The sequence below is a fragment of the Rhinolophus sinicus genome, chromosome 1 (assembly GCF_057876585.1).
Source record: "Rhinolophus sinicus isolate RSI-liver-muscle chromosome 1, RSI-T2T, whole genome shotgun sequence".
Lineage (NCBI taxonomy): Eukaryota > Metazoa > Chordata > Mammalia > Chiroptera > Rhinolophidae > Rhinolophus > Rhinolophus sinicus.
In genome coordinates, this window is record NC_142501.1 from 23,669,191 (window position 1) to 23,687,102 (window position 17,912).

The 17,912-nt window shown below is 42.1% G+C and overlaps 1 protein-coding gene across 6 annotated transcripts; it reads right to left on the reverse strand.

Annotated features, from left to right (window-relative positions):
• Positions 1-4,251: 4,251 nt before the first annotated feature.
• On the reverse strand, positions 4,252-17,870 carry AMDHD1 (amidohydrolase domain containing 1). 6 transcript variants are annotated; one of them, XR_016020906.1, is made up of 9 exons: positions 17,636-17,870; positions 16,123-16,229; positions 14,411-14,475; positions 12,242-12,519; positions 9,985-10,210; positions 7,492-7,616; positions 6,164-6,257; positions 5,430-5,612; positions 4,252-4,597 (listed from the first exon to the last, which is right to left on the reverse strand). XR_016020906.1 is itself a non-coding variant. In XM_074326175.2 (9 exons), exons 1-9 carry the CDS (start codon positions 17,770-17,772, stop codon positions 4,588-4,590), a joined length of 1,203 nt encoding a protein of 400 aa, XP_074182276.2. In that variant the 5' UTR covers positions 17,773-17,869; the 3' UTR covers positions 4,252-4,587. The 6 variants fall into 6 exon arrangements, 3 of the variants coding, with proteins under 3 accessions (XP_074182276.2, XP_019587752.3, XP_074182275.2); XR_016020905.1 differs by having other exon boundaries at positions 4,252-4,576; positions 17,636-17,869; XM_074326175.2 differs by having other exon boundaries at positions 5,430-5,590; positions 17,636-17,869.
• Between the last annotated feature and the right edge of the window lie 42 nt (positions 17,871-17,912).

A 17,912-nucleotide genomic window follows, 5' to 3' on the forward strand; every position in this document is an offset into this window, starting at 1 on the left:
ACAATACACCAAAGAAACAAAACCCCCAACAAAAAGAGTTGGCGGAAATTCATTTCAGCTCTAAGGGTAGGCTTGGTTTGTGTCAAGTATTCCCGTTCTCTTTGCTTGGTGGTTAGTTCAAGCAAGGGCTGAGGTTGCGATTTGGGCCAACAAAACAGAAAAGAGTTTTACTGGAGGCTTCGAGAATCTGTATTCTCTGCTGAGAGCCACAGCAGCCAGCCTTCTCGCCCACCTGCTGGAGCTGATGAAGAGGCATGGAGCACACGTGCCTGTTGACAGCCAGCCCAACCCAAGGAAGAATCTGGCCTTGGGGTCACACCAACACTGGGTGGCAAAGCAGAGGGAGGGAAGAAACCTGGGTCTTCAGAATTATTGAGCTGCTGGATAAACTATTTCTGAAGTCTGATCTTCCTGTGAAATGTCCAAGGCTGAGCCAATAAACTTCCTCATTCCTTAAGCCAGTTTTAGTCAGGTATTGATTCTTATAGCTGGCAGAATGCTACCCACCACAGCCACTGTTTGTGAGGTGCTGTGCCGGAGCTATGGGGCATCCATATAACATATAACACTAGATGGAAAAGACTTTCCATCTGGTTGGGGACATGAGACAGCAATTACTTACTAAACATGTGTCCTGGAGGAAGGCACCATAACTACAGCGCCTTTAGATAATCAGGAGGGCTTCCTGAAAGAGGTGACTAAGTTGGGCTTTGAGTGATGGGAGTCAGATAGAAAGGGGAGAAAAAGAAGAAATGTGAGCTAAACTTCGATGTCAAAAGGCATTATGCCAGAAACCAATTCTACGTTTGGTCAATTTCGATCATTAAACCAATGGTGGCCAGCGTGGTCCTGGTCCTTGCCCTCGCGACTTATCGCCTAGGCAGAGGGCTGGAGGATTAAACAACAACAACATGTAGAGATAAGATGGGAAGTTTGGGAAGTAAATAGAAGCCAGATCATTGAGAGCATGAGAATCCAGGCTAACGGTACAGTAAAGAAAGCGAAACTCCACCAGCACTAACCACCTCTGAGATCTCGAGGGTGCGTGAGCAAAGACAGACGGCTGTGGCTCAGTGGTGGTTTCTACTGTCTGGTGCCTGCTTCCCAATGCCTGTAGTAGCTTCAGCAGAACCAACTGGAAAACATGTGCCTTCATATTTTGGAATAACTTCCCATCAGAAAAATAAATCTCTCCAAGAGGCTGGCATTGACTGTATCCTCCTACGTACTGATTACTGTTATAAAGACCAAGATGCTCATGCTTTGGGGGGAAATCTGGCAAAAATTTTTAAATTTAAAAATTACTGTTTTACCCAGAGTTCCTTTTAAGACAACCAGCTCTTAATATTGCCTGCCTTTGTTCTACTCTTTAATGTCAGTCTCACTGCCCTAATTGGGTTGTAAATTCCCTAAAGGCAGGGCCCAGCTTCAAACCAGAATTTCAGAGATGGAAGGAATCCAACCTCTACAGATAAAGAATTCGAGAAGAATCAAAGCCCAGATGTCAAGGGCCAGATTTGTGTTCCCTTCAGCGTATTACATTGCCTCACCTGTCTCCCACAGCATCTGGTACAAGCATCCTCAAAATGGGGGTGATGTTGACCCCCAAGGGGATGAAATTGGTTTGGGGGAGGCAAAAAAAACTTACATGTTGTTATGGTTTGTGGTTTTCCAAAACTCAAGCTTATCCGATAAACTCTTATTCCTCAGGAAGAAATGTAATGTTCTCCTGGAACAGTGGCCTGGTCATTTTTAAAGGTTGAGAAAAGGATCGTTGATCTAGCCCAATGTGGCGTGTAGAGTAGTGCTGGTCCCTCACCGTGCGCCTGCGGAAGATTTCCACCCCAACTGCTAGCATTTGATACCTCCCACTCGCTCCACCAAACGACCTGTTCAAGGTGTCTTGCCAGAGTCCACTCACACAACAAATATTTGTGTGCCTGCTGTGTACACTAAAACCAGGTTATTCTTCCTACAGCAACACTCTTGTGCTGGTCCTAAACTGTTCAAAACCTTCCAGTGGCTTCCCTGATTTTAAAATGAAGTTCCAACTAGTGAGACTGATGTTCAAAGTCCTGTGAAAGCTGACCCGACCTGATCTTGTAGTCCTAGCTCCCCACTGAACCCTCTGCTCTAGGAGGACTCATCACCTATCTTCCAAATACTTCATGATGTTCCATCCTGGAACCTTCCCCTCTTATCACAATCCTTCCAGCCTCCAAAGCTGAGAATGGCAAGCCCTACCCCCACCTAACCTTGATACTAATTTTTGTTTAGTTTTACTCTTACACTTTACGCCCCCATGAGCATCGTCCTTTGACATTATATTAAGGAATTCATATGCTCTTTCCAATCCACAGAACGACTGCATCCCTGGGCTGGCCTGCTTAGTGTATTTTGATAAGTAATTTTCACTATGACTACTTGTGTGTTTGTGTAGCCCTTTATTAATTCATTTATTCATCACCTGTGCTGTGAACCAGTCCCCATACGAGATCCTGGGGATATGACAAGGTCCCTGCCCTCTATAAACTCACAATCTAAAGGGAAAGACATTTAAGTTACAATGTTATAAAGACTATCATAGAGGTTTGGTATAATGGTGGGGCTGGGGAGTGACTAGCTCTGATTTCCCACATAGAGAAGAGAGGAAAAACATTCCAGGCAGAGGGAACAGTGCTACAAGGCCCGGAACAACGAAAGCAGGTGGTGTTTTAGAGGAATGGTGAAAGTTGGTGAGGCTGGCGTCTAGACTTTAATGGGCACCCAAATCATCTGGGCTTCTTAAGCTGCAGCCTGATTCAGCAGGTCTGGGGTGGGGCCGAGGTTCTGCATTTCTAGAAAGCTCCCTTGAGTGGCAAGGGCTTACAGGACACTGGCCTAAGAGGAGTAAGGCACTTCCAGGTGTGTATCCTCTTCTGCTTTCCTTCAAAAAAGACATGAACACTATTTGTTTAGAATGAGGAAACACTATTTGTTTTCTATAAGGAAAACAAGGTGGGCTTTGCCTTCTTATTCCATAGGTATAAGTATGTATAGATACATATATATACATATACATACATATATACATGTATGTATATGTATATGTGTGTGTGTGTGTGTGTGTGTGTGTGTGTGTGTGTGTGTGTGTATACACACACATGTCTGTATGGTCTGGGTTCCGGGACAGATCCAATATTTATTTTTAGCTTTTATATCTATCTCCTGCATCCCACCGGTGACAAGGTGATTGGTCATAGAGGAGGCTCACCCACAGTAATCACATACCTCTCACACCCCCTCAAGACTCCTTCCCAAGCATGTGAGGGACAGCTGCTCCACAGCCCCCATACTACCAGGGGGTGACGGCCATGTGCAATGTTACCTTTAACCTCCCAACAAAGGGTGTCTTGATTTGATTTATACTGAATACAGGAAAGCCTCATTGATTCAGCCTCTATTAACCTGAAATGGATGGTAATTTGGATAGTTAACGTTTACTTCTCAAATCATTTCTTCATAAATAGGACAAAGTTTGATAATACAGTTGTGGTTATAAAGATGAAAACATTTAAACAGATTTCAAGTAAACTTATGCAGCTTTAGAAATATATGTGTGTGTGTGTATATATATATAGAGAGAGAGACACAAAGAGATATTCATCCACTCTTCACAAGTAATTTGTTTATTTCCTAAGAGGCGCTAATAGACAAGACCACTGATCGACTTCCAGGGCTGTAAGGAGACAGCAACAATAATAATAATAGCAAATATTTACTGGGAATTATAAAATGTTTTCTATACTTTTGTAAAAACTTAAAAATAATTTTTAAAAATTATACTATTGTATTGGGACAAAATGCATCCATTACAGGAAGGCCTGGGTCCCCGTGTATAAAATGACAGATCTTGAACTCTGCTGTGAAGGCTGTTTTGAGCTAGGGTTGAGAAAAAATTAGAAATGGAAGAACACCCTCCCTCAGGGGGCACTAATGTATTTGAAGAGCATCTAGAAAGACACACTGTGGGGATAGGAAAATCTATTTGCTTATTATAGAAGGTTACAATTGAACTTAATTTGGGGCATATCACTTGGTTTTCCCTCCCTCCCCCAATTTTCAATAAATGTAGTCTAAACACTGCAATTTGAAAAACAGAAGCAAAATGTGAATGTCAAGCTACATTTACCTAATTGCCAATCTGCTTTCCCCCACAGAGGCATTTTTGTGATATTCCATTAAAATAATCATCAGAATATTTGTGACAAATCTTTGTGAAATAATTTAATGTTTTGAGATTATCACCACAATTGGTTTACCTGTTTATATGTCCAGGTGCACATTAAAATAATCAATCCCTTGCGTTTTACAAGTGGATTAACAAAACACTGAAATACATTTAGGTTTAAGTGACATCATTCTGGTAAACGACTAAGGTATTTTAACTTTTAATATAATTGTATTGACTTATTTTATAGAATCGAAGAATCTTTTCTTTCAGATCTATCATTTTTTATAGATGACTTTTCCTTTAGCTATAACATATTCGATTAATTCATGATGGCCTCCAAACTGGTAAATCAAATGCTCCCATCTAGAAAAAAATCAAACATTACTTCAATGCCTGTAAGTCAAAATTATCACTGTCATTAAATGCTAATTTAAAAATATATTCTCTAAAAATTTCTTTACACCTACTTATTGATATTGGGCTTTTTTTAAATAAAAAAAAATAGTATATCACTAGCTAGTCTATGATAATGTTAATGATCATAGTATTTGATCTTAAAATATTTGATTCAATTAAATGATGCATAAATAATAACATCAGCATTATTTTCAATAGCGAAAGATTGGTTTACGATCATAGAGAATAGAATCATAGAACCACTCACTTCTGTTGAGCTGAGATCCAAAAGCTGTGATAGACCCACTAGGATCAAGGATCTGATTTAGAAGAATAACTCAAATTATCACAATGGAGGCCCAGGTGGCAGCAGACTGTACATGAATAATAAGAAACCAGGGCAGGAAATCTGAAGAAAGGATTTTGGGAACCCAGTAGGAATGAGAAGTCAGAGCGGTAAAGAATCAGACCCAGGGTGACAAACCAGAGGTAGATCACACCTAATCCAGTGTGAGCACGAGGTCAGAAGCCAAGCAGAAAAACAAAAACCCATGCCAGGGGGCACATAAAGTCCAAAGTCCAGAGCGGAAGCCTGGAGCTCTATAAAAGATGTAAGACAAATGAAGAGACCAGAAAACTTAGTCCACCCTGTAGTTTGGGACCTGTAGGGAGGCTTTCTGGTCATAAAAGGATGGCGATAGAGGGGACTGGATAGCTTCTGAGCCTACACAGAGCCTGACACTAATCATTAGTGGAAAGGGATGTAAACCAAGTCTACATACATAGTACAATGGACACAAAATAAAACAGCTCCACTCACCTGGATGAATTAATGATAATGAGATCTCCCTGTTTGCCAACTTCCAATGATCCATGTGTGTGAGATTTTCCCAGTGCGTAAGCTGCATTGATGGTGGCAGCAGCCAAGGCCTCAGGCATGGACATTCTCATGTTTACACAGGCCAGATGCATGACCATTGGCTAAGGCGGGAAGAGAAAAGAGCTGGAGGAAAGTAACCACATGGCAACTGCTGCATAGGACATTTCTCAACACAGCACACCAAATAAATGGTGGTTAAATGTATAGGTGGAAATAGCTAAATTGACATGGGAAAATTTAAGTTAATACGTAAAAGTTCATACGCTTTAGAAAAGATTCCTTTATTATAGAGATTACCACATATGTATTTAACATTTATTTACGTTTCAAGACCACTTACTGTATAAAATGAAGCTCCCCTCCATGCTTATTTACTAAAACTTCTTTGAGCTTATGCTAGTCTCCAAGAGGGGAAATGGGTTATTGTAAAACCACAATGCGCAGGGCTGAATCAGAAAATCACGCAAGTAGGACTTTTCTATTTTCTCTATGCCTGGAGGCATGCCTGTGGTATTGAAATATCCAATTACACTACTATCTATACCTCTTTTTCTTGTTTCACAGGAAATTATTTTTAGATCATCAATGCATTTTAACAGAAATATTTTTAAATTATTTATATGCTGGGTAGCAGTTTGACACTCTGCTCAGAAAGGCACATTAAAAATAATTACCATTGAAAAGCAATAGGCGTTAGGGTTGAAATCACTGCCCAGAGCAACTATTACCCCTTCATCTAACATCTTCCTGGCTCGAGGTTGCTTCAGTCTAAGGGAGGGAAAAAGAGGTATCAGTCTCCGGAATTGGAGTTTTTGTAGAATAGATGATCAGAATGGAAGAAGACTTAAGTTATATAACCCTTTTGTCTTCTGGAAGAAGAAACAGAAATTCAAGTTTAAGTATTTTTCCTGGTTGTAGTCTACATTATGTCTACTCTTAAAAATAAGACAATAGCAATAATAATAGAAATGTATAAATGTATGTGCATAAAATCATAATGAGAAAAGCACTGAAATACTTCTTTCTTCTTCCTTATAACAGTTACTCAAAGCCTGGCTTTTCAATCCCTAAGGCAGAGTTCTCAACCTTGGCACAGTTCATTTCTTGGGCTGGTTAATTTTTTGTTCTGTGCATTGCAGGTTGTTTAGCAGCATCCCTGGCTTCTATCCACTAGATGTCAGTAGCACCCCTTAGTTGTGATAACCAAAAATGCTTCCAGACATTGACAAATACCCCTGAGGGGCAAGAGCACCCCAAAGTTGATAACCACTGCCCTAAGGCCATAACTGCAGAACCACGCCCTGAAAACCGTGTATCCCAACCACACAGAAAGCACTTTGTCCTAAGAGAATAAACTGTTTCTGGAATTCTGGCCTCCCCAAACACAAACTCTGGCTGCCATGGAAGTGCTACAATGGAAAGAGTCAGAAGATCTCAGCCTCATAGAACTAGACAATGGCAGCTATAAAAAAAATGTACTAAGTATATTCAATCCATAGAGGGCATACAGCAAAATTCCTGGGGAGATTTTATAAAATACACACCTCCTCTCTCCTCCCACCCCCAGGATTTATGAGGAGCACCTACTCACATCCTCTCAGAAAACAGCTCATGCAGATCATGAATACTGTTAAATAGCCCTAACATCTTATGCATGTTTTTTGAAGTATAAAGCCTATTTCATTATTTTCTAATTATAAAAATAATGTATACTGATTCTTTTTTAATTGGAAAATTCCAAAAACTAAGAAAAAAAGGGGGGGAAAGTGCCCCCTCCTCAATAATCTCACCACTCAAAGTCACTTGGGGTCTAAGCTCCTTCCTCAGGATAATTCATTTATGAACATCACTCCAGAAATGGCATTTTCCATGAGCTAAGTTTTCTTGATCTGCATTTGTAAGGCATTTGTAAGGGCAATGAAATAATACTTGGGGATCTTGGAAGTCTGTGTCTTCATTGCTCGTACTTGCAGTTCTTGTGTGGGGGTGAGAATGACCTCACCTCAGCATGTAGGCCGTGGTGGGAAGAAGGACAGCGGAGCATCCGGCCGTTGCCATGGCAGCAATGCCTTCATCGCTCACTTCTTCCAGGTGACTGATTGCCCGGGCTCCCAGTTCAGCCCCAAGCTAAGCAGAATGTGCAGAGAGAGAAGTCTGATCAATAGCAACAACAAATCAGTAAAGTGCCATCAAATTATCTTTCCTGCAAAAATAAACACCACTCTATGATGAGGATTTCTTGCCAACTACCTCTTGGAAGCATAAGCCCCAAAATGGGTAAAAGTTTGTGATAGACATTCATTTGAAAATTAGATAGTGTGCTACTTCAAAAACTATTCCTAAACACAAATGCTTACTGATATTCTTCAGACATTTGCTAAAAAAAGAAAATGTTATGACTTATCGATCAGAATAAAACTTTGAGTAATATTGGTAATAATATCTATTAGAGCATCATCAAATCACAATAAAGAAAGGTATCTTGGAATGCCATTGCTCTCAGTGAAAACAGGTCAGTTAAGAAAACAAACTTTTAAAATGTGAAATCCTATGTATAATTTGAGAATACTACTTGAGCTTGATTTCTCTCCAGATGGAAAGTTAGGGCTAGATTGTTAGAAGAAAACCAAGAGGAGGCAATGCTATGATGATCATGAAATGATGCATTAAAGTGGATTTCTTCTGAGCTTGAAAAAATTTCATACACACACACACACACACACACACACACACACACACAGCCCCAAGCTGAAGGGTAATATGTTAAGGACACATACTCCAAGGAAAGGAGAGTAGACAATACTTCCAAAAGAGCTGGCCCCTCATCAGCAGCTGGCTCAGGTCTAAGAGCAGTTTTGGACTGGGCTCCGGGGAGCCCTGCATCCACAGGACAGACTAGGCTCCCCCAAGGGAGTTCCTTTCTGACCTTGGAATCACCCTCACTTTTCCAAACTTGATTTGCTCATCCCGGGCATTGACCTCTATTGATTTAGTTCACCACTCTCTACCACCAAAAGCCTCTTGTTGATCATCCAGTTCACATTCATTTAACAAACATTCAACAAATATTTACCTACTGAAGGCCATCGGTATGCCAGGCGCTGTGCTAACCTCCAGGGATAGGGCTGTGTAAGACGTGGGTGCAAGCCTCACATGTTTCCCGTCCAGTAGGAATTATAGAGGTAATTTTAACCCAGTGGGATAAGTACAGGGAGGTGCTATAAGCCACTCTTGGAGAGCTTTTGGAAGGACCCCAAAAAAGCCATAGCTAAAATGAAACAGGAAATGCGTTAGAGTTAGCCAGACAAGGGGGAGTGTTCAAGTTAGAGAAACAGCATGTGCAGAGGTATGGGGTATTCAATGTACTGAAAGTAGTTTATTGTGGCTGGTTCATGGTGGACAGGGTGGGGGAGGTGAAAAAGGAGAGGAGAGAGGGGAAAATAGAGAGGTAAGCAAGGGCAGGATCCTAGCAAGCCTACATGTATGGAGTTTGGAATTTGTCCTATGAGCAACAGTAAGCTTTTAAGTGGTTTTAAGCAATGGAGAGAAAGGATAAGAAGCACCGGGGGATGGATTCAAGGAACAGATTAAAGTGGAGGCAAGCACAGTTACAGGAATCCAAGTCAGAGCTGATGGTGGTTGGAACCAGACAGTGGAGTGAAGAGATGTGGATCTAGAGACACTTAGGAGGAGAATTGGGAGGATTTGCTGGTTGGGTGAAATGTGGTTGGGGAAGGGGAGGGAGGAGTCAAATGATGTTGGGTTTTTGACTTACGACGAAGGCAATAGATAGAGAATGTCATTCACGGGGGCAGGAAACACGGGACATAATTTGGAAGTGATATTAAGAGATCAAGCAGGACATGCTGTGCTTGAGACACGTGTAGGCTATGTACATCTATATTTATGCCCCCAGGATAGTTGTTTACTAGATGTCTCCCCAGGGCTTAAAGGAGAAACATCTAGACTCACTTCTGCAGGATTTTGTCTGTCTTATTCACTGATGAATTCTCAGTGCCTGGCACACAGTAGACACTCAAATATTTGTTGAAAGCATGAATAAATGAATCTGGACAAGACATATAGATTTGAAAACCATGCCCTCTAGGTGTCCTTGTGGTTACTAATGGCGCTAAAATTCATCTGGATGATGTCACAGAAAGACTCTAGAAGCTGCATGTGCAATTAATAGTCTGTTACATAGTATGGCTTTGTGTACCAACCAACATAGGCTGAGAATTCAGTAAATGAGATCACAAAGGTACTTCTTTTTCTACTAACATATCGGCAGTTGACAAAAATGTAAATGACCAGCAAAAAACTGCATTTCTAATAGAGGTCAGGGATTCCAAGGCTCACCAGACCAATCTTTACATTGTTCAAACAAATTTCCCCACTCTCCATCTTTTCAGCAGGCCACTCCTGTCTTTGAACAAACTAAGTAAGTTTTCCATAGCATGAGTGTTGACAACAGAAAAGCAACGGTCAAGCGTACCTCAGCAGCCTTCATTGGGTGGAGTTCATCCCCATGGAAGTTAATCTGTAACCCTATATCTTTTCCAGCTTGAAGAATCCTTCTGGTGGAGTCAAGATCAAAGACACCCTTCTCACAGAACACATCTATGTTGTCAACGTGAATTTGCCCATTTCTGCCAAGTTCCTTCAGCTTTGGCAGATGGTTGTTGATGATGTCAGCAGCAGCTTCAGCAGCAGTTTTTCCTCTGAAGAAAATGAGATTACCATCGGCAAATATATATATATTTTTTTTAATGGAGAAGGGGTTTTTGGTGTTTGGAGAACCTGAGAAACTATAGGTAAATGACCTCAAACTTCAGAAAGGTAGAGAAATCATCAAAGCTGTAGCTCAGGATTCTTAACAATTGGAACTTGCCCACCTAGCAGAGATACTGACAAGACTTCTGGATGTACTGACCCTGTAAACAGAGACTCAAATGGCTCATCCGTTCTGGCACACTGGTATTGCCTTAGGGAATGCCAGTAAGGTCTCTGGATGAAAAAATGAGTCTGCTTGTCAAGGACACCTAGAGGGCATCTGGAGGCTTCCTGACAACCCTTACCTGGGCCTGAGCTATCACCCTGTCTTTTTCTTCTTCCATACTGTTTCTAGAAGAATCTGCCTAAGGTTTCCTATCTCACCATTTGGGGACATGGGTGAAGAGGATAGTAGGAGGCCCGAAATTCTAACATTCTGGGGTAGTTATATATTAGAAGGGGCTGGGTTTTTGAAGTCAGATATACACAGAGCTATACCACTTGCTGGCTATGTAACTTTTTGGACACGTTATTTAAATGTAATTTGGCATACTCTGAGCTTCAGGCTTTGTCATTGGGGATCAAAATGCAGATCTCAGAGGCTCATTGGCAGATGGAGAAAATTTCTGTAAAACTTCAGCCGTGTATTTGGCACATAGAAGAAGCCTCTCATTCAACAACAACCAATTGGGTGGGTAGATAGAGATGGATTATGAGGAGACAGGCACTTACATACATTGTTTCTAATTCCCAAGACAACCATAGAGAATAGGATGTCATTTAGCTGTTTTACAGATGAGTAATTCATGTCCAAAAAGTTAAGTGATGCCCTCAGAATCACCCAGCTGAAAATAGCTAAGCTGGATTCAAACCCAGGTATTCCTCCAAAGCCTGAGACTTTTCTACCATGTAACACTGTTTTTCCTATGGAAACAAACAAACAAACAAACAAAAAACAAACTACCCCGTATTCCATTTGAAAAACAAAATCTGCTTTCTTTAGACAAGATGTCCAAAAAGTTTTAGTGCCATTTCAGAAGTATAAATGCTAAAAACATACAATAAACATCATTGGAAATATTAATGTTTCTTTTCTATTTAATTAGTTTTGTGAATTTTAATACATTTTCATGTTGTTTTAGCTCCTCTGAAGATGAACACAAAATTACCATTAAAATATTATTTTTCAAAGTTCACAAAACTGAATACATTATCAAAATATGTAAATTATTTTTCAAATAATTTTTGTAAGCCTGTAGCATTTATATATCTAGGTTATCAAAGTTGAAAACTGCACTAAAACTTTGGAAAAGCCCTGTGAATTTTCACATCCTGGATTTCTTTGAGAACTTTTAGTTTCAGAACTGCGGACATTCCAGTCTAGAAATTCCAGGACAGGTACGATGCAGATGCAAAAGGGGACAGAATTCTCTACAGTAAAATCATATAGGAGAAACTTTTTAGATAAAGGAGAAAGCTATAAAACACAACAATGAAACAAAAGTGGTTGTGGTTAAACAAGCAAATATGAACAAAAATAAAACTGTTCTGAGTCCTCTTGACTTGGAGATTTGCTCTATCTCTTACAGGGCGTTACTCTCAAACTCTAATGTGCTTCTATGCTAACCGTCATAAGGAAACCACTTAGATTAATAGCTGTCATTTTAAAAGGACCTATAAGGAGACATTTCTCTTTGTTAACCAAAAGCGTCTTGACCATCTCCTCCTTCCTTCATCATTAAGGGACTCGCAAACTGATGGGTCTAGTGGGGATTGCCTTCCTAAAACCATGTGTGTGAGGTGACTGACCATTAGAATCAGAACCCTTTTCCAAAGGCCTCTACTGTTCTCTCTGCGAGAACTAAAGTGCCGAGGCACCTCCACCCTCTGGAGACTGTAGCCCCCCTCTTAGGCGGCACATGGCCCCTTCTTCGTTCCCAATGCCCGAGTTAAACCCCGGCCTCCTGTGCTGAGGTTACTTTGGCACGGAGTGAGCCCCGCAGTAAGTGGCTGAGATGCCGACGTCCAGCTCCCGCCGGGCGCGCTCAATCACACGCAGCATCTTGAGCTCGGTCTCCAGGTTGAGGCCATATCCGCTCTTGCACTCCACCAGCGTGGTCCCCGCCCTCTTCATGCACTGCAGCCGCTGCTGGAAGGAGCTGAACAGCTCCTCCTCCGAGGCTTGGCGCGTGCGCTCCACCGTGAAGTTGATCCCTCCTCCAGCCTGGTGAATATCCATGTATGTGGCTCCTGCCAACTGAACACAGCTCACCCTGAGTCCCCGGCAAATGCGCGGAGGCTGCGGGCAGGTCTACAGCCTACCCGCAGGGGTGCTACTCAAAATCATTCACAATCGATATGTCAGGTACCAGCCAATCAGAAAGGACTGAGGCACACAGTCCTAAAAACTGCTACTCTACCCGGTAGTGGGGAGTTGAGGTGGGGTGGGGCCCAGGAAGGGACTGGGGTGGCAGAAATGGGAGATGTGGTGGGGACTTCAGGTCTCAGGGCAGCAGCAATTTACCACCACAGAAGTATTTCAGTATTTTAACAACCCAATACACCCCAGTGTGTACCAGTTCAGTCTCCCCCTGTCCCCCAGTACCTGTGAGAAAACAAAGCTTAGGACATTCGGGAGTTCCACTGCAGTTATTCACATCTCTACTAAAGGGGAGGAGGAGTGTTCTTTTTCTCAGTATTTGGCCCCTAGACTTTGGGGCCTGGCCTCTGTCATTCAAGCAAATAAAGAGGCTCTTTCTGGGATCCCACTGGGCTCTTGTTACTGGGGCAGCAAGGGGAGTGGGGCAAACACAGTGCACCGGCCTAGGGGGCTCCCTGCCAGTTTTCATCTGGGTTCTGCCATGTGAGCTGGTGAATTCACTCAACACCCTTCCTTCTGTGGACCTCACTTTCTGCAGCTACATAAAGAGAGAACTGGACTGCAAATCTCTATGGTTGCTTTTTGGCTCTGAAAATCTGTGATTTAATAAAGAAGTCTTAAAAACAGCTCCAGTTTGTTGAGAAAGGTACACAATATCGGAAGAAATTTTTTCTTTTTATGAAATAATCCAATTTAGCTGTTGGGATATACACTTTTAAAGAAACAATGTAAAGAAAAGGTATGGAGGAAATTCAAGTGCATATTACTATGTGGAAAAAAGCCAATCTGAAAAAGGCTACATACTATATGATTCCAACTATATGACATTCTGGAAAACACAAAACTATGGAGATGCTAAAAAGATCAGTGATTGTCAGGGGTTGGGAAAGAAAGGGATGAATAGGCAGAGCACAGAGGATTTTTAGGGCAGTGAAATTACTCTGTACGATACTGCAATGGTGGGTACATGTCCTTATACATTCGTCCACACCCACAGAATGTACAACACCAAGAGTGAACGGTGACGTAAGCTATGGACTCTGAGAGATAATGATGTGTCTGTGTAACAAATGTACCATATCCATTGTTACAAATGTACCACTCTGGTGGGGGCTGCTGAAAATAGGGGGGGCTGGGGGTGGGAGCAGTCGCATATGAGATGCCGCTATAGCTTCTGCTCAGTTTTGCTGTGAACCTAAAACTGCTCTAAGAAATAAAGTCTACTAAAAAAAGATAAATAATGTGAAAATGGCTCCAACCAGGGATTTGAGGGTTAACTATGACTAGTTAATGATTGATATAGACTACATTTTATGTTTCTTAATTAGTGTCATTTTTCTGAAAAATTTTTGTGATTAGTAATATATTTTTCCAAGTTTGACACCAATGAACGGTGATTTTCAAACTATTCCTTGGGGCACCTTCAAAGGCCACCAAGGTGGTGGCGTGGAATGGGGAAAGGGAAAGAGAGGAGAAATTAGTGAGCAAGGCAGCTCAGTTCTAGTAAAAGGAGAAATTTTCATTTAAAATTTTTTGAAAACTATATTATACTTAAAATGATTGCTAGCCCTGTGCATAGTGTAAAGATTTGGGACAGTTATAAATTAGTTTTGTTAGAATTTATTTTCCATAGTCAAGGCCGGTAAAAATATCCATTAAAAAGACATGTAGGCACATGTTGCAAAGCCTGAGAGCCTACAAATTCTTTAGAAAAAGACTTGTCTATGTCTGTGCTTCTTTTTGACTTGCTATCATTCACTGCAGTTACCTTCATTGCAAACTCGTGAACTCTGTCACCAGCCCATACTGGATGTGTGTGTGCATCCACCAAACCTGTAATCAATAAATCAAATCATTTTCAAAGTAAAGAACTAGAAAGCCCTTAGATAGCAGGCAGACTATACCATCTCGCTCTTGGGAAACCATGATGGTAGTCAGCCATATTGGAGGGATGAGGGAGTGAGAATTTGTCTCTATGGTTCTTCCCTCAACAGAGAGAAAACAAGAGGACTCTCTGCATAGTTAGTCTAGAAGGCTCTAATGGAGGAGGGTGACTCAACCTGATGAAAATAGTCCTTAAAAAATACAGCTCCTTTTGCCCATTAAGTCCATGTTCACCAAGCAAATTTTTAAAAACAGGATGTCAAATCTATTAGTTGAACAAAACCAAGGACTATACCACCAAGGAATAATCTGGGTGTGAAAATAGAATCATACAATCCCTACCTTCAACCTTAAGAAGGAAAAATATGAAATCAGAAAGATGAACATTTCTTCAAGAAAGAAATTTTTCTAATTAAAGAGAAACTATAAAGCAATCACTTGGAACTTTTGTTTATCCAGGTACAACTTAGTAAAGTGTGTCCTTCCAAAATATTCGAAATTCCTGATGGATCAAATGGCACATTAGCGGTTCTGGTTGGAATAAAATCAAAAGTCCCTACTCAGATTGCTTTTTAGTATATTCTGCTTATGTTTCTCATAAGGTTTCACCCTGACTTTGTCTTCTAACTCCCAAGAGCCAGAAGGTAGAAGCTCTGTTAGATATACACAGTACACCCTTTAAAAATAGAAATCTTAGCTTTTATTTCCATAGAACTCAAAATTTGTGAAACTTGTTTCACATTACATGAAGCCATATCATGTAATATCAAAACATTGACAGCAGGGCCGGCCCGGTGGCTCAGGTGGTTGGAGCTCCGTGCTCCTAACTCCGAAGGCTGCCGGTTTGATTCCCACAAGGGCCAGTGGGCTCTCAACCACAAGGTTGCCGGTTCAACATCTTGAGTCCCGCAAGGGATGGTGGGCTGCGCCCCCTGCAACTAGCAATGGCAACTGGACCTGGAGCTGAGCTGCGCCCTCCACAACTAAGACTGAAAGGACAACTTGAAGCTGAATGGCATCCTCCACAACTAAGATTGAAAGGACAACAACTTGACTTGGAAAAAAGTCCTGGAAGTACACACTGTTCCCCAATTAAAAAAAAAAATCATTAACAGCATAGGAGATGATAGTAGGTAAACTGATTCTGTTGTCAATCACTCAAGATACCAATCAGCTTGCCTGTTTGCCTCCCCTATGCAACGGATTAAGAAAATTCTTCCAAAAGTTTTTGAACCTAAACACAATACAGCTGGTGTCTCTGCATCCTGTGAGTGGGAAGAAGTGGAATGAATGGGTTTGATTCCCAGCTTTCCCCTTACCTCTTTAGCAATCTTGGGTAAGATATTTCACCCCTAACCTTCAGTGTTCTAATCTGTAACATACTGTTAATGATACTTACCTTACAGGGCAGTTATAAGGATTCAATATGAAAACATGTTTGTAAAGCAGCTAGACATTTAATAGTAGAAATTCAATAAATGGTAGCTATTATTATATTTTAATATCATTGTGACACCCCATTTAAAACAATCTACTACTCTTCCTCTTTGCATCACTAAAACTACTTTCAGGGTTTTACTGAAAAGAGGTTAATACCTGGCAAGATGCATTTCCCAGAACAGTCAATTCTTTCTTCAAACATTTCTTTAGAAAACTGTTTTTGAATAGTATCAGCAGGACCAATGGCTTTTATAAACCCATCCCTGAAGAAAAATCAAGAAATAATTAGTAAAGTTTGGGGAAACATTGTGAGAAATCTGACTAATGACTTAAAATGTCATTGATGTGTTTTGGTGTCAGTCAACATTTATTATATTTTCTTCTTGAAGTTGTCTTTGAAAAAGTGACTCTAGCCATATGCAAGGCAAAAAGTCAAATCGTGTGTAGCAAAGAATGCTAATTGTTCCCCAAGATCATTGTTCCTTTCCCCACAGTGCTAGATTCCTAAATTTTAGCTGTACACAGGACCACCCAGAATAAAGACTACATTTCCCAGTCTCCCATTACCAGGTGTAGCCATGTGAGTAAGGTCTAGCCAATAGGATTGTTTTCGCTGCCTATCTCCTACTGGCTGGAATGTAGACACCATGAGGAGAGACAGAGCAGCCATCTAGGATGATGGAGTGACAGGAGAAGGAGGGTTAAGCACAGCAGTGCAAGATAGTAGGGGCCTGGCTCCTGGGAACTCCATAGAGTATGGCCATCAACTAGGCCTGGATTCCTACCTCTGTGCAATTCCGTTAATTGATTTTAACACATTTTTTACAGTAATAGTGGGAATGTTTATATTGCTTTGTTTTGTTTTAAAAACAAACACACACAAAGTCCCTAAAAGCTGGACTCTTACACAACCCTAAGCAGCCTCAGATAAGGGGTGAGACTGACTGATCTTGTGCAATCGCAGTGCCATGGGGCTCCCCGATTCAAATCCGCATCCAATACCCACTCCCACTCCAGGCCCTCCCTCCCACACTTTGGCTCTTGTTTTATTCACATCTGGCAATAAGCTCAGAAGTTGAAATGAAAATAATTGAAAATGTCCTTTTTCTAGTGGCCGAAGCTTAATTTCCTATCAACCAAAGCTATCACCATCTAAATGTCTTCCTTGGTTCTCAAGCTTTAGTGGGTCGGCGAGGTATTTTGTAAAAATTCCGGTCTCAGAACTCCACCCACAGAGACGCTGAGTCAAAAGATCTGGGGATGGGGGCATGTGTGGAAATCTGTCTTAAAAAAAAGTCTCAGGCCATCCGACGCGGGTGGTCCCCTGGCAGCACTTCGAGAAGCATTGGAGAAAACACCAGCCCCTTCTGACTGTTGGACAATGATACTTTATCAACAGAAGTGCGATCCTGATGCGTCCCAGTGGCATGTACAGCTTGAGTGCGTTTTTCCACCAAATGACAGCCAACCCGAAGCAGTCAAACATGTTAGCAACAGGTGCCTAAAAGGCAGGCCTGCCAATGTCTCCCTGGGTGCGAGAAAGCTTTCACCCGGTTTCCTTCCACAGCGCCCAAGTGAGAAAAAGAGCGACAAGCCGGGCCCTGGCTTACGGGTCCTCCCAGCCCTCGGCCTGGGCGCCGGTAGCCCCCCTGCGCCCACGGCCACTTACGTGCCCACCACCAGGCTGGCGCCCTCCAGCACCGCCAGGCTGCGCAACGCGTCCCCCGCCAGGAAGCGCTCGCCGTGGGTGCAAACCAGCACAACTTGCTGCGCGTTCTCCAGCAGGAGGCGGTGGTCGCCCGCCATGTCGCCTTGCGCCACGGGTCGCACCGGATTGGGGCCGCAGGCGGGACGGCAGAAGAGGGTGCAGGCACGCAGGCGGCACCGCCTGGGACAGGAGGGTGGAGCAGGGGCGGGAGCTCGCAGCAGCGGCCCTTCCAACCCCT